The 15,858-nt window shown below is 40.6% G+C and overlaps 1 protein-coding gene across 1 annotated transcript in view; it reads left to right on the forward strand.

The window, feature by feature from the left end:
- Positions 1 to 15,483, forward strand: part of dhx36 (DEAH (Asp-Glu-Ala-His) box polypeptide 36) — a 34,794-nt gene extending 19,311 nt beyond the window's left edge. Inside the window, 19 exon segments of the mRNA XM_079674708.1 lie at positions 161 to 327; positions 443 to 524; positions 654 to 794; positions 3,199 to 3,304; positions 5,991 to 6,078; positions 6,710 to 6,765; positions 6,890 to 6,954; positions 7,060 to 7,203; positions 7,574 to 7,691; positions 8,565 to 8,663; positions 9,857 to 10,030; positions 10,402 to 10,488; positions 10,584 to 10,667; positions 10,934 to 11,033; positions 11,750 to 11,840; positions 13,302 to 13,422; positions 14,686 to 14,728; positions 14,731 to 14,837; positions 14,918 to 15,483. Of these exon segments, the coding sequence (XP_079530834.1) occupies positions 161 to 327; positions 443 to 524; positions 654 to 794; positions 3,199 to 3,304; positions 5,991 to 6,078; positions 6,710 to 6,765; positions 6,890 to 6,954; positions 7,060 to 7,203; positions 7,574 to 7,691; positions 8,565 to 8,663; positions 9,857 to 10,030; positions 10,402 to 10,488; positions 10,584 to 10,667; positions 10,934 to 11,033; positions 11,750 to 11,840; positions 13,302 to 13,422; positions 14,686 to 14,728; positions 14,731 to 14,837; positions 14,918 to 15,151 (2,107 nt within the window). The 3' untranslated portion in view covers positions 15,152 to 15,483.
- The last annotated feature ends 375 nt before the right edge of the window (positions 15,484 to 15,858 follow it).

Genomic DNA, 15,858 nt, shown 5'->3' on the forward strand with positions numbered 1-15,858 from the left:
ATGTAAAAAAAAATAGATAACGACCAAACTAATAAGATGAGCTTTATTTGACAGACATATTAGATACAGAGTTGTTATTTGTCAGGAGCGATGAGGAGGTACAGACATTTGATCTAAAGCAAAGACTTTAACAATTTGTCCGGATGTTTGTGTGTGTCAGAATGTTGTCTAGTATCAGCCACCTGGTTTTGGACGAAATCCACGAGAGGAACCTGCAATCTGACGTTTTGCTCGTCATCGTCAAGGAACTACTTAACCTCCGAGATGACCTCAAGGTCATCCTCATGAGTGCCACGCTCAATGCAGAGAAGTTTTCAAAGTTTTTTGGTATGCAGCCCCCCAAATGACAAACTAAAGTTGGTTTATTAATATTCTTGCTTTGTATATTGATTTGGATTGTTCCTCCTTCTCATGTATACCTTTTCCTCTGACAAACATTTAGAAAACTGTCCAGTTATCCACATCCCTGGTTTGACGTTCCCAGTGGAAGAGTTCTTGCTGGAGGACATCGTGGAGATGACGAGGTACAGCAACACTGCTCCACATCACACTCATTAACTCCCAAACATGTGCAGACAAAAACAAATAGAACCTCTATAACCCTTTTTTATTTTTTATTTAACCTATTATAAACCACTTTGTGTATCTGCCAGTTATCGCCCTAAGAATTCAGACCGCCGGCCCTCATGGAAGAAAGGCTTCATGCAGGGCCACCAGTCCAGACCTGAGAAGGAGGAGAAGGAGGCCGAGTACAAGGAGAGCTGGCCTTGTTATGCGCGCACTCTGCAGGACAGGTGAGTTTGTTAGAACAGCAGAATAGTGAGATCTGCGATTTGCCCAGGTGATAGATGGGTTTCAAGTTGGAGAATGCGATGGTTTGTTTTTGTGACCTTCAAACTTTTAAATAAATAAATCCTCTTCTTTGTGAATTTCAAATTTTAAGATTACCATAGATTGTAACAGCTGAATATAGAGCTGGGTGAGATCTTTGAAACACTTGACCCTCTGAAAGATTTGTCACTTGAACACTGATTTATGCATCTGCAGTGAAGTGTTGTACCCAATGTCGGTGCAGTTTATACTGAAATAAATAGAAAATAAAGCAGTGTTTTAGCTTCTTTAGCTAGTATATTACCTCCCCCACATGTATTAAGACCAGCTCACCTTAAGATGTCATCGTGCTCCCAATAACACAGTCTTCTTCATTTAGTACAGATTGGCAGTGCGGTCCCTTTTCTTTGCCAACATTATTACTGCTCTGTGTTGCGAAAACACAGAATGTGAGAGAATGTAAACATGATTACTTCTAGTGTACTGTACTTGTAAAAAGCACAAAGCTGTCTCTACGCACAGCACTACCGTCATGTTGTGAGTCGATGTGCAGAACTTAATCACTTTTAATACTGTATGCCGGTAAGACTGTGATTCCAAAGTATAATTCAGGCTTAGTTGGCATATTAAGATTCACCCATAGGACCCATGTAGCAATCCATCATTGAATGGAAGGGGATTTATAGTAAGGATAAAAAAGATGATAACGTCTGTGCGGTTATTCTCCTCACTTTGTGTGTGTTTGTCTGCGTGTGTGAGAGAGATGGATATTGGCCCACAGTAAGCCAGCCTGAGCCTTTTGGAGTTGCAATATCTGTACCGTATATGTATGCTCCGCGTGTAGTCTGTTCCAAGGGCTGCCTGACCTGCTGCTGGCTGGGTTGCACTTGCAGCAGGGGGTGTTATTTATTGAAGTGCCCTGAACTGATATCCCTATGAAATAACTTCTGTCGCAGTAAGATCATGTCAATTGCGGGGTGACTTTATCCCTATATATTCTCATGCGAAAAGCAGCTCTTAATAACAGCTGAACCTTTTTTCGGGAATGTTATCGGAATAGATTAGTGCATCATCCATATAGTAATCCATATGCAATATTTGTTAAGTGGGAAATACATGTCAAAATACCATTCTTCTAAATTAAATATTTTGGTGTTGCAGAGACTAGGGCTGAACGATTAATTTATTTTAAAGCGAAATCGCGATTTGAATTCGAATTTTTGTATTCACATTTATTTTATTTTATTGTGTGTCAGTCATCCACACCAATCAGAAGTGCTGTGCTCCACATGTACCAGCCATTGTTAACCAATCCGAAGTGGCCCATGATAGAAGGTGATAGACAGATTGTGACAGATTTTTAAAGTGTCTGCCCTTTCCAAATGGCTTCCAATGGAGCTTTCCTAGATGGTTTGGTGAAACAAACCATCTGAGTCAGGTTAGTAATGCTCCATCACATGTGTTACATCTCTTACAGGGTGAATCTTAAACTGAAGCTTGACTTTAAAGCAACCCAACGGAAGTTTCATGTAAGTTTAGTTCTTTCATTGGTAGCTCTGGCTGCGGGGGTGCTAGAGACGGGAGCATGTTGATACGATCTTCCTAGCTGGAGTTATGGCCGCATTTTTCAATAAACTTCCGTTGGGTCGCTTAAAAACAAATATCGCAATTCAAATCGCAATCGCAATATTTGTCCGAAAAATCGCAATTCGATTTTTCCCCAAAATCGTGCAGCCTTAGCAGAGACGTCCCGGCCTACAATTCATATTCTACAGACTTAGGAAAAATAATCTTTGATTGGTACACACAATCATCATTTACATTTGTTTCTATTGTGATTCATATTGCAATTTCAATACCAGACAAAAATAAACAGTCACATATTTTGCAAAACCTCTCAATCCACTTTCCAAAGCTGATATTTTATTCACCCCTTGCATATTTGCATATCTGATATTTAATGTTTTGTATCCCTAATGATTGTTTAACTTGCATTTGGTCTCACAACAGTCAAAAATAAACTACAGTCATACACTTTTGTTGATGCATTATTGTATGCAGATTAGGTTTAGCGGATGGTTGTGTAAATTGGGCGGGGCAATAGTTGACTTGTGATGGTGGTTGTTGGGAGAGGGCCATTAAACACACTCTATCCCTGGGGCCCCTGGTACATAAATGCAGCCTTAGTCATCAGGGGCTTTTATAAACATTGACCCTGTTTTACCTTTTCTCTTTTGATCATTCATTCTGTTCACACTGAGGATTCTGCAGCTTGAGTTTGGTAAATTGAGTATATATCTCCCAAAGGTACAGCAATTGTTTTTTAAATGTAATTTGTCTGTTTTGCATGCGTCTCATGTTTTACAGATACTCCGACCACACCATTGAGGCCCTAGAGATGTTTGACAATGATGACAAGATTGACCTTGAGCTGATCTTGGCACTGATTCGCCACATTGTGCTCAAAGAGGAGGTGAGATTAGCGTTGTATGTCTGCTTTGAGGGCCGAGTGGTGTCTTTAAATTAGATTTTCAAGAGGTGCGTCTGTGCTCCATTTTATTGAAATTGGATTCCTGTGAGTTTGTTATCTGAGTCTGGGTAGTCTAAAAAACCTGAGTGCTTCACAAGAAAGGAGATGTGTTTTTTGGCATGACAACTCCGACTGTAAACAGGTCGACAGTGCAGTTGTCCATTAGGAAGATTAAACTGTAGTTCAAAGAAACTCCCTAAAGGACAATTACAGTGCATTCCTAGGTAGAGCAGATGGAAGCAACAGGAGGGCTCGCTTCCAAACAGAGCGACGTTAGATCAGAGGATACAACACAGGACCTGGCAGCAGATCTGTGCTAATGAGTTATCGAACAGATGCTCTCTCGGCGCACATCAATTCCCTTTTTTCTCCTTCCAGTTCTTGTTAAATGACCAAGTTTTGATGTTATTTCAGTGTTCGATTCAGACTTTGGTGATATGGAATATAATGATAAACGTCTATTTTTGTTGTGTGCATTTTTTTACTTTTTCAGTACACATGGTAGCATCCACATCAGAATTATTGGTGCAGACAAAATATAGGGCAGGCAAAGCAGAACATTTCGAAAAATAGTGAATTCCCTTTTCTTTTGTTACTGTGTGGGGAAACAAAGCTGCAGATTGGAATAGGTTATCACAATCAATTTAGTTTACCCTTTTTTCAGTATAGTATAAACAAGGGTAAGGACAATTCAGGAAAGTGCTAGAATCGATGGGAGTGACACACGGTCTGCCCTAACTTACTCTGTATTTTCCTAAGTGAAGTCAAACTAGTCGGGCTTATTTGTCAGTTTGTGGCTGTGTATGTGGACCACGTATACGAGAGAGCAACAGAAAAAAGAGACAGGCCAGGAATGAGGCGTGACTAATGCAGATTGACAGAATAATTATCTCCTTCCCTATGAAGCCGCATCTCTATCTGTCACGGCCAAACTGAGCCATTGGACCAGCTGATTCGCCGTGGCATTGTCAAACGGCCGAGCGGGAACTGGCTGACTTGCCGTGTCGGCGTTCTGAACCGAGGCTACGGGCCGTCTGCCAGCCGTTCCACTGTGATGATTGCTTAATTATGTTGCAGGAGTCTGGGATTAGACACCTCGGGGGATGACATGCAGGCATTAATGAACGCCTGCTGCTAAGTGTGTTTATGTGGAGAGTGTGTGTGTGCGTGCTAAATAGTAGGCCAACTCTACAGCGCTTACTGTGCTGTTGTTGATTATTTAGTTGGAATTGGTCAGAGTGTGTTTCTGTCCTGCATGTGTGAGGACATGTGTTTCTGTCAGATTGTGAGTACACACACTGCCTGCATCTCTCTCTTCCTCCTCTCTCTTGCACATGCACGGTCATTAACACACATGTGTATGGTCCCATGTGGGTGCTAGTATCTGAGCACTGTTAATAATAATTAGCTGTAATTAAAAGGCAGGGGTGCTCAGGGCACAGAAGCTACTTTTATCTCTGTTCTTCTTTCCTCTCAGGAAATGAAAAGTCCTTTTTTTAGAGTGGGTTATTTTTCACCAGCGTGATATCATCCTGGGTATATTTTTTGCTTAAAGTTTGTTTCATGTCTGTGTTAATGATTTAGTCACTTAATTACCTTTCAAGATGCCACCTTACTTTTGTTTATAACTCTGTTTAAGTATGCGTATCAAACTCAATACTTTAAATTACTGCCTGAAATGTTATCGTAGCACCTGCCAAAATGGGCATCAATATCCTGGTTAAGTTCAATCGTATTCTTTCTTCAGACATTTATTGCCATAAATCAGCAAAGGAAGAAGAACCTAACTGTATAGTATATATGTAAACATCTTGAAAGGCTGCTTGTGTTACGTTAAACACACATGTATTGAGAAGTTTGTCATGTTATTAAATGAAAAATGGTTTATTGAAATACATATTTCATATTCCTCAAAAGAAGATGTTGGAAAAAAAAGATCATATTAGTATTATCAACCAATGTTCAAGCTCTGATTGGCACCAGGCTTGAAAACTTCCAAAAGTACACTTCCCTGCCTTAAATGATTTCCTTTTGTCCGGCTCTTCTTTATATCTGATAATGCTATATAGGATTATAATCTGCTATAATATCCGGTCTTGCAGGATCAATTGATTGATTCTCCGTGTCCTAATTATGGCTGCTACTATAGTAACATTGCTCCTCCATTAATCACCCAAGGTACATTACTGATTGATTGAAGCATGATGGGATGATGTTTTCAAGTTTGAGGAGCTGACACTTTCTTTTTGTTAAGTGCTCATCCATTTTAGTTTTAGACGGCTTAATGTGCAGACATGTGCTCTGGCTGGAATACCTCCAACTCTCGCTCTGATGCATTTGTGTGTCTGTATGCCTCGAGACTTTATCCCCGTGGTAATGCAGAGCAGAGGATGCCTAGAGGGAAGATGTTGTCATAATGATGTTGGCAGGCGATGTCAGGGCCTATTGTGTGGCTAAATGTGGAGGTTCGGAGCTGAGGGCACGTCATCTCTCCGAGGACACGGGCAAATTGTTCACTCGGCTCAGTTGTTGCTGAGACTCCTCTGGCTAATGGCTCTTCTGTGAAGCCCTGCTGGTTTTTTGTCTGTCTTTCAGCTGCTAAGTGTTGTGTCATGCCTTTGTCTGACAGGAAGGAGCAATCTTGGTCTTCCTGCCTGGCTGGAGCGACATCAGCAGTCTCAATGACCTGCTCACGGCTCAGCAGATGTTCCGATCAGGTACAATAACATAACAATATGTGATACAAGAGCAGACCAGTGACTTTCAGGTTACTACGCAGAAGAAGAAATCCTTGTTAAACTACGGTTGTGCTCCACCCTAACATGTGTTCTGCTTATTGGTTCTTCACTTGGATGTTTACCCTTCACTGTGCAGAAAATCCCCAGAGTAGAACTCTATGATGTTTTTGCATTCAATTACAACTAACATCATTTAATTAGAAATAACATGGATTTTAGAAAATACTGAATGGCCATTTCACCTTTGACTGACATTGTATTGACTAACAAGCAATTTATCAATGAAGGACACATTTCATAATTAGTGGAAATATGTGTTAGTTGCAGCCCTTGTGTTTGGTGAAACACTAACAAAACCTCCACTCCACAAACTGTAAATATGCTTTTCAGTAGTATATTCTTAACCAAGTCTAAGGGATCTTTAAAATATTGGATACAAAAAACAATGTCTGTGTTGTTTTCTGCTCATATTAAATCATAATAAACCAGATTATTTTTATTGCATTTACCTGGACATCCACGGTTACATTTGTAAATGTAATTGTTTCCAATTCACACACGAGCAGTATAATCTTGTTTGAGTTTGTCTTTGTGTCCTTTTGTGTTTCAGATCGGTTCGTCATCATCCCTCTGCATTCCCTCATGCCTACCGTTAATCAGACCATGGTCAGCATCCCTGTCTCTCTGTCTGTTTCTGTCTCTGCCTGTGTCTGTGGATTGTCCCGCTTTACTCCCTCTTCAATATCAATAAAGTCCATTCAATCTCATCTTTCTCCCTCACTCTTTTCAGGTGTTCAAAAGGCCTCCTCCTGGAGTTAGAAAGATTGTGATCGCTACCAATATAGCCGAGACCAGGTATATACATGTGTGTGGGTGTGTGTGCTTTGTACTGATTTAGTATTTATTCCAGCCCCTTTTTTATTTCTCCTGCTCTTTTTCTCTCTCCACCACCCCCCACAGCATTACCATAGATGACGTTGTTTATGTGATTGACGGAGGCAAGATTAAAGAGACACACTTTGACACTAACAACAACATCAGTACTATGACTTCAGAGTGGGTCAGCCTGGCCAACGCTAAACAGAGGAAAGGACGTGCCGGCAGGTGTGTACGTTTATACGGTTATCTTTAAAACCAGGGCATGCTCTATAACAGTTCCTCTGGGTATGCGATGCTAATTTAGAAGGATTATTATTCATTCTATGTGTCATGTCAGCTCTCTGTCACTCTGCCCCATGAGCCCTCTCCTTCCCATCTGTAACCGTAGTGCTAACAGTCTGGATGTTTCCAGTCGGTGACTCCAGACGTCTGTTCTGTTAGCGGGCTCTCACACTAAAGTGGAGCTAGGCCTTATTATTAGCAGGAGCTTCTTACAGTGTGACGTTTCATCCCATTGATTTTAAATTACGCTTTTTGTCACAGGACTGATAACCTATTTCTCTTCCCTTCTTTCCCACTCTCTTCTTGTTTCCAGAGTGTGTCCGGGGAAGTGCTATCACCTGTACAATGGTCTCAGAGCCAGCCTGCTGGATGCCTATCAGTTACCTGAAATCATGAGGACACCGCTGGAGGAGCTCTGCCTGCAGATCAAGGTTGGGAATGTGCAGAGAGGAAGGGGGAGACAGACCGACAGAGAGAGACAAATGCTGTTGGCTGTTGAGATGAAGACAAGATTGCTGTGAATGAGTTGTGTGGGGACGAGGACAGTGTTGCTGCTTGTTGACATTGTATTGAAACACAGCCTCTCCTGCCTAATGAAAACTAGGGATTAGCATTCTGGGTTGACTCGTCCCCCCAGCCCTCTCTCTCTACCTCTCTTTGCTGACAACATAATCGCTTCTCTTCTGTATCTGTAGCTTTCTTCTTTGGATGCTTACTATTTTTTCATCTCCTCTTTTTAAATACTCACACTCCACTCAGACATGTTTCAACCCAAGCTAATGGAACATTAAGCCAAAGTTCACTCAGAATCGAATGATTGTTATCTCCAGTGGCTTTGTTGGATATGCTTTTGAGTGTGTTTCCTTCACTACTTTAGTCGAGTGCGTGTGTGATGTGGTTGAGAGGCGGACTAATGCATCAGTGTGTCCTTAAAGTGAGAGAAACACTGACGACATGCACACCCTGAGCAGACTCTAATGCACAAGCACTACAACACCGACCTAGTCATTGAATTGCTGTCGCTACCTTACACTTAAATTCGTCACAGGTGGATTTTTTTGTTGTTTATTTTATAATCTCTCTTTAGTGTAGAAGTGAATACAGATTTAAAAATGTTGATTTGAATAGTGTTGGTTGTTTAGTCACATACTATAACAACGTTATAACATATATATGTATATATATATATTTCCCACAATTCAGTGTTTGCCACACATGAAAAGCATATAGACAAACAGGGGTGGATTCATTTAGAAAAACAACATGTTTTGCTGATACATGTGTAATGTGTTTTTGCTGCCTAGATATTGAGGCTTGGGTCTATAGCCCAATTCCTAGGGAAAGCCCTGGACCCCCCGACTGAAAAGGCTGTTAACCTAGCCATCAAGAACCTCATTGACCTGGTAAGAAAGTGAAAAGATCATTCAAAATGTACTCAAGGTCTGCAACTAATCACACGTTTTATTGTTGAGTAATTTGACAATTTTCATGATTTTTATCATTTTTTGTTATTTGCTCTATGAAAACTGCAGAAGATGTGCCCCCTGCTATTTCAGATTTGATGTCTTGATTAGTTTGTTTTGTGCAATGAACGGTCTTTGTAATAGTAAATCGATCATTTTCAGGTTTTATTCTAACAATTATAGCAATCTCTAAGACAATGATAATATAAATATTTGGTCTTTTTGCTTGAACAATTAAAACAATGATTCGTTGATTTTCCAAATAGCCGGGTAGTAATTTTAGGCCAGTCACCTAATTAATTAATATTGTTTATTACAATGTTCAGCTTTATTTAACAGTCTCTACCAACATGTATAGAAAGCGACACCATCTTGTGACGTGAGCATGTAGTTTCAAGGTCTTCTGTCTGAAAGTGTTATCTACAAATCTTTCTAAAGATGTTCATCCTTTCATGGAGGAGGTAGGTCGAAAGAGGACTAAAAGAGAAATCGGTGCTCATTCAAAGATTGAAAGGATAAAGCACGATCCTTTTTTCTAACAAGGTTAAAATACTATGCAAAATCAATAGAGGAAGTGGAACATGGGTCTGACAGTAACAACACTCAAAGCAGCAGTTAAGAGTTAATAAACCTCAATGCATATTATGTGATCAGGTTAAATATTTATTTTACTTTGATAGAAGGTTGCACAGGTTTACAAGTGTATGTGTCTAAAAGAACAGAAACGCTATAAATAACTATAATTGAACACAGAATGAACATTGAATTACTAACTCCTATATGTTTATGGTGAGGTATGGAATTGTAAAACTCATACATATTAACACTTTCTAATCATTTACTTAAAATAAAAGCACACTATGAAGCGTACTCCCTTATTATTTGAAGCACATCATTGCCTCTTCAGCCAACAAGATGACCTTTATCCCACACATGTCCAGAGTTACTGTATTGAACTAGCAAACAAAACCAGACAAGGTTACTTGACTAATCCGATTGAATGCTCATACACATCATTTTCAATTAACTAAAGGCTTTTTGCTTTGCCTGAACTCTATGTGAACTGAAAGCTTTTAAAAGATTATTGCTGTGTTAACAAATGCTTTTTTCACTGTGACTACGTTGTGTGTTAGAACGCCCTGGACCATTCAGAGAATCTGACAGCGCTGGGTTTCCACCTGGCTCGTCTGCCTGTGGAGCCTCACATCGGCAAACTCCTCCTGTTCGGAGCCCTGTTGGGCTGCCTGGACCCCGTGTTCACCATCGCTGCTTCACTCAGCTTCAAAGACCCTTTCTTCATCCCCCTGGTAGGGCACTGAGTTGCCAAATAAATGTTGTTGTACTTTGTATGATGACAATAAAGATATATTCCATTCTAAACATGAAAGCTTGTGCGACAGCATCAAACTTCAACTCATTGCTGCGCTCTCCTACTGACTTATTCAATTGCCAAGTTGCTCTTAAAGGGACCAATGTAAATGACTGCTTTATTTTATTGCTATCTCAATATATTTGTATTACAGCGTTCTTAATATAGTTTGCTATCTGTGTTCTTTTTTACATTTTGTTTTTTATTTGTATGTATGCACCATGACACCTTGTCAAATTCCTCATACGTGTGAACCTACCTGGTAATAAACCCCTTTCTGATTCTGATATTTCTAAATGCCTCTCCCAGGGGAAAGAGAAGATGGCAGATATGAGGAGGAGGGTCCTGTCCAGAAACTCCAAGAGTGACCATCTCACTATTGTCAACGCCTTTCAGGTAAGAGAGCCACAACTGTCACATGTGTCCTACCTCTCGGTCTGATGTATAAATATATATATAAATGGATCCCGTCTGAATGTATCCGTTGATAGGGCTGGGAGGAAGCAAAACAGCGTGGTTCCAGGTGTGAGAGGGAGTACTGCTGGGACAACTTCCTGTCCGCCAACACACTCCAGGTGAGCCAGGCTGTGCTGATCTCTATACTGAAGTGCTGTTGAAAATAAAACGACAGAGCGTGTTAAAGTTTTGATGTCCTTGTTGTTCTGTCTATGTTTCTATGTTTCATGTGGAACTACTTGAGCAGGTCTCCCTTGAAAAAGAGATCAATGATCTCAATGGGATTCATCTGATTAAATAAAGGCTTGAAATGAAATGAAAGTTAGCTTCTGCCTGGGCTGATGCATCATGCAGCCTGTTTGAAAGTCATTGTTTTATCATTTAGATGCTGCACAACATGAAGGGTCAGTTTGCTGACCATCTCATGAACACAGGCTTCGTCAGCAGCAGGGACCCCAAAGATCCCAAATCTAATGTCAACTCAGGTAACTGTCTGAAAATTGTCTTTTTTTTAATGGGATCTTGGTACCACTTTACAATAAGACTACCCCTATAAAGGATTGATAAAGGCTTTATAATGAGGTTATGAATTAGGTTGTAAACACTTTATTAATCCTCAAGAACCATTTATAAACCAGTTCTAACATAGTTTTCATACATCAACACAGGCTCACTATTTGGCAAGATGACTAAGCCTTATATTGGCTACCTAGCTCACTTCGTCTTCTTCCCCAGCCAGCATCCTTGGTATCTGTTGTTCACTGAGCTGATTCTCCCCCCATCCATCTTGATGTTTCTTGGCATCTCTTTATGACCATGTATTTACGAGTTACTAACATTTATAGTTGCCAAAATGGAGCCTTGTTGTAAAGTGTAAAACACATTACCATTTATTAATGAGTTACTACCATTTCTAATAAGGCTTAGCAGTACAGATAACTGTGGGCTCACTATTTGGCAAGCAACCGGTCACAGTTGCCCTGTTTATCTCATGTCTTATAAAAGCTTATTAATGATTTATAAAGTGTTCACAACCTAATTAATAAATGAATTACAAACTATTCGTGAACCCTTTATAAGGGTAGTCTTATTGTAAAGTGGTACCGGGATCTTAAACGGAGCATTAATTAAATTCAATATGGGACATGTATATGGAGCAGAACTCATGTGTTTTTCTTCTAACTCTCACTTCCTTCCTCAGACAATGAGAAATTAATCAAGGCAGTGATTGTAGCCGGTCTCTACCCGAAGGTGGCCATGATCAAACCATCTCACAGCAAAAAGAGGCCGGGGTGAGTCTGCTAATTCAAAGAGGGAGCTGAACATAGACGGATAGCAAAGAGCTGCAGAGCATAGAGAAGTGCATGTCATTATTATTGATCTTTAGACAGAAGTGGAGCCGTCACACTCAGTAGACCTCTCAGGTAAGAGCTCTGACAATTACCTGAGGCTGTGCCGAAACAATGTTAAGAAAATTGTTTTAAAAAACCGAGGCTCTTCTGCAGCTAAAGATCACTGCACTCATCATAAAACTGCCCTCAGGCAGCTGTTGTAGAGTATGTGCAAAAGACAGACGCACGCTACAGGCAGACGGACCCACCCTCTCACAGTAGAGCTGTCACTGTTGTTCGTCAGTGACCCAGTTGCACAGTGAGATTGTGATGGTAAGTCATTCTCAACAGTGTTGATGGCAAGCCAAGGTTTCCCGTCCACATCTCTGAGTTATTTCATGGATTTATGGTTCGATGAAGAACTTGTTGTTTGTTTTGCTGCTGTCTGGTACAAGCAGCTTTGTTCCCTGCAGTCAAGCAGTCTGTTTTGTCTTGCTGACACAAACACAGTGTTACTTTTATTGAAAGGTTTGCCGACTGCATCACAACTTGTCTTTGGAAATGAAGTAGGCTTTCTTTGTTGCGTCGTATGAACAAGACTAAAGCACCTGTTGGGAGGTTTCCAAAACTACGTTCTCAATCAAATCCTTTTAATTTAAATGAAGATTAATTTTAACAAAATGTATTCTGGTTATTTGGACCAAGTGATAGAATAAAATAATATATCTGTTTTAAGTGTAATAAGGTAGGATCTCTGTAAAACATTAAAACATACTGAAAGGGTGCTCTCTGGTTTTGAGTTTTCCTCTAATAAGACAAAGGACAGAAAAAAATCTAATCAAAATCTATGCAGCATAAATGGAGTGATTTCAATAAAAAAAAAATGTCTTCCTTTTCTGGAGCTCCTTTTCAGCAACGCAAATTAAATTCACTGTACAGATTAAGGTTAGTTATACTAGTGTTACCAACATTGCCCCATGTGACATCATTTGAGACAGTATTTGTATTATGTTGTAAAATATTTGCAGTTCCCTTCTCCCTTTATATCTCTCTATCATATACTGCAGTCCTGGAAACATGTGGCAATAATTCTGTTTTAAACCAGTTATGACAACTAACAATTATTTCAAATATTTAGGAAAATATAACTATAACAGTTTTCACAACACTGACGGTGTCTACTTCCTTGTTCTTTGTGGACAAAAGATGAAAACGTTAGTTGGTCCATAAACAAAGTTGCTGCAAAATGTCTGTCAACCAAGAAATCCCTATCATTGCTTTTTCCACCTTCAGCAATGATACCAGTTTCTCATTATCTCCTTTCCTCAGTTATGGAGATAACGATGCTGAGTAAATCGACCCCATTTGGCCAACCGAGTGTTTGAGATGTGAACACACACACTAACATGTGTTATTTCTCAGGGTCAAGGTGTACACCCAGGCTGATGGCAAGGTGTGCATCCACCCAAAATCAGTCAATGCTGAAGAGACGGAGTTCAACTACAAGTGGCTCGTCTACCACCTGAAGATGAGAACGAGCAGTGTGAGTAGGCGAGGGGATAAATAAGCACTGCGTTTGAACTGCTGCATGAATGTTTATTATAGTTGAGTGTGCGTTGCTGGGTTGGATTTGTACATATGAAGGGTGCATGTGAGTGGAAAAAGGGCCATTGGTGAAAGGTTGGCAGTGGTGCCACGCCAGCTTTCCACTGAATGAATATTTGATTAAAACGCTGCCTTTCAACTCTCTCTCAAAGGCGCTTGTGCTTCAAAGCCTCCAGACACAATGTAAGAGGTGGTGGTGGTGGTGGTGGGGGGGGGCAAAACGGTCAATGCGGCTCCCTGGCCACTTCTATCTTTTTCTCTTTTGCTGTTTTTTCTACCCCTCTTCACCCTGCCATTTTCACCTCTCTCCCGTCCATCCGCCTTTGTTCTTTCTGTGGTGTCTCTCTTTGGGAGTGTTAGCATTCGGCAGAAAAACACCTTTCATGTCCTCTCTGATTGCCGCCTGTGCCTTTGTCTCTCCCTTTGCTGCCTTGGTCTTTATAAAGATGGTTTTGTTGTTGCTGGAATTCACCATTATTTTTGCCACCATTCAATGTTTTTACATTTTTATTTATTATTTTATTTTTTGTGTGGTCTGTGTGCATTTGTGTCTCTTATGAAAGTAAGGTATTCTGAGACTGTGAGATTTTCAAGGTTGCTTAAAGAGAGAGAAAGGAAAGCAGAGGACCAGGGCCATTTCAAAAATTGAAGGATGACGTCAAACTTTATCTCCTCTGACGCATGTGCCTCTGGTGATCCATTACATTACACATGCAGTTTTTTCTCCTCGTCTCTTTTCTTCACCTTTTGTCTACTTCTCTCTGAAGCTCCTTCCCAACATTTCTTTATGTTACCTTGCTGAAATAGCTTTTGTTTGACTTGTGCCTGCTGCTTATGTAAACTATGGCTTTGGCCTCCAGAGTGTCTGCATACAGATCAGTGCACAACATAAAAGCAACAGTTCTATGTTCTGTCTGGGCATTGAAAACGTACCTTGTCATTTCTTTTATCAAATGTTTTTTTTTATTTGGATACACCTACTATGGATGAGCAGCTGTCACAGGGAGAGAAATTGATGGAAAACACATTTGCGAGATTCACTAGCAGGGCAACATGACATTTCTCCTAACACTGGAGGCACTGAAACACATTTCAAACTTGCACAGCTGTAGGGCCATGTGTGTCACAATGATCCCGCTCACTGTCACCGAGCGTGTTAGTTTGAAATCTCCCGTCGTGGTGTGTTTGCATCATCCCTCAGATCTTCCTGTACGATTGCACTGAGGTGTCCCCGTTCTCACTGCTGTCTTTGGAGGAGACATCACAATCCAGAAGGACGAGGACCAGGAGACCATCGCCGTGGACCAGTGGATCGTCTTCAGCTCCCCGGCACGCATCGCTCACCTGGTCAAGGTAGGTGGCAGGATGCACTAAAAAACTAAGCTAATGGTGAGTTGAGTTGACTGACCTCCCCTTCTGGTCTTTTTCTACAGAGTTTAAAGAAAGAGTTGGATTCTCTTCTGGAAGAGAAAATTCGTAACCCTGCTCCTGTAGACTGGCAAAACCGTCAGTCCAAAGACTGTGCTGTCATCACCGCCATCATAGACCTCATCACCACCCAGGATAAGCCTACAGTCAGCAACACCAAAGGCCCATTATGGAGGCCTGCTCCGAGAGGACAACACACTCACTTCAAAGACGGCAATGATGATGACGATGATGATTAGAAGAGGCCAGGTTCTTGGCTGGATATGAAAAGAATGACTTCGAACCTAAATCCTTGGACACAGAGGTTAGATGAGATATTCATAATAACCAGCTGGTCTCCTTGATGATGCTCCTGACGGCCAAACCCAGGACGCAAGATTACTGGAGAACATTCTGCACTGTAATTGTTTGCCTATTCTGTCATTTTTTTTGCAAGGACCAATCCGTGTTTGGATATCCTCAGTAGCGGTTTTGTTTATTTTGTACAATTCTGGTTAAGTTCAATCTAGTTTTTATTTTCAAGCGATTTCACTTATGGACTGCGCAATAAAGAAAAAATGGACGAACAAAATGTCTGGGTCAGTTTAATCTGCCCTACTATGTTGTACAATTCTAGGAATTCAAACACAAAATAACCATTACCCATGGAATGGAATTTTTCTGAGTGAATGTGGGATTGCACAATTTCTTCAGAGCTTTGAGAGAGCAATCACTAACATCACCTGGGTAGTATTTGGTTGGAATGAACACCTGCATTGCTGTAAACCTTCAGCAGCACACGGCTGCATATTTGATTTAAAAGCCCAAATCTCAAACGTGCTGTTGGCTCAAGGATTTATGCACCTTCTTGATGTATCTGCACTGAATGTCCAGAGAACTCATGGTTGATTTATTTTGTTCACTTGATGAATAAAAGTACCGTAGTCACTTTCTTTGGTCTATCTAT

Source organism: Notothenia rossii (genome assembly GCF_949606895.1).
Source record: "Notothenia rossii genome assembly, chromosome: 4".
Taxonomy (NCBI): Eukaryota; Metazoa; Chordata; class Actinopteri; order Perciformes; family Nototheniidae; genus Notothenia; species Notothenia rossii.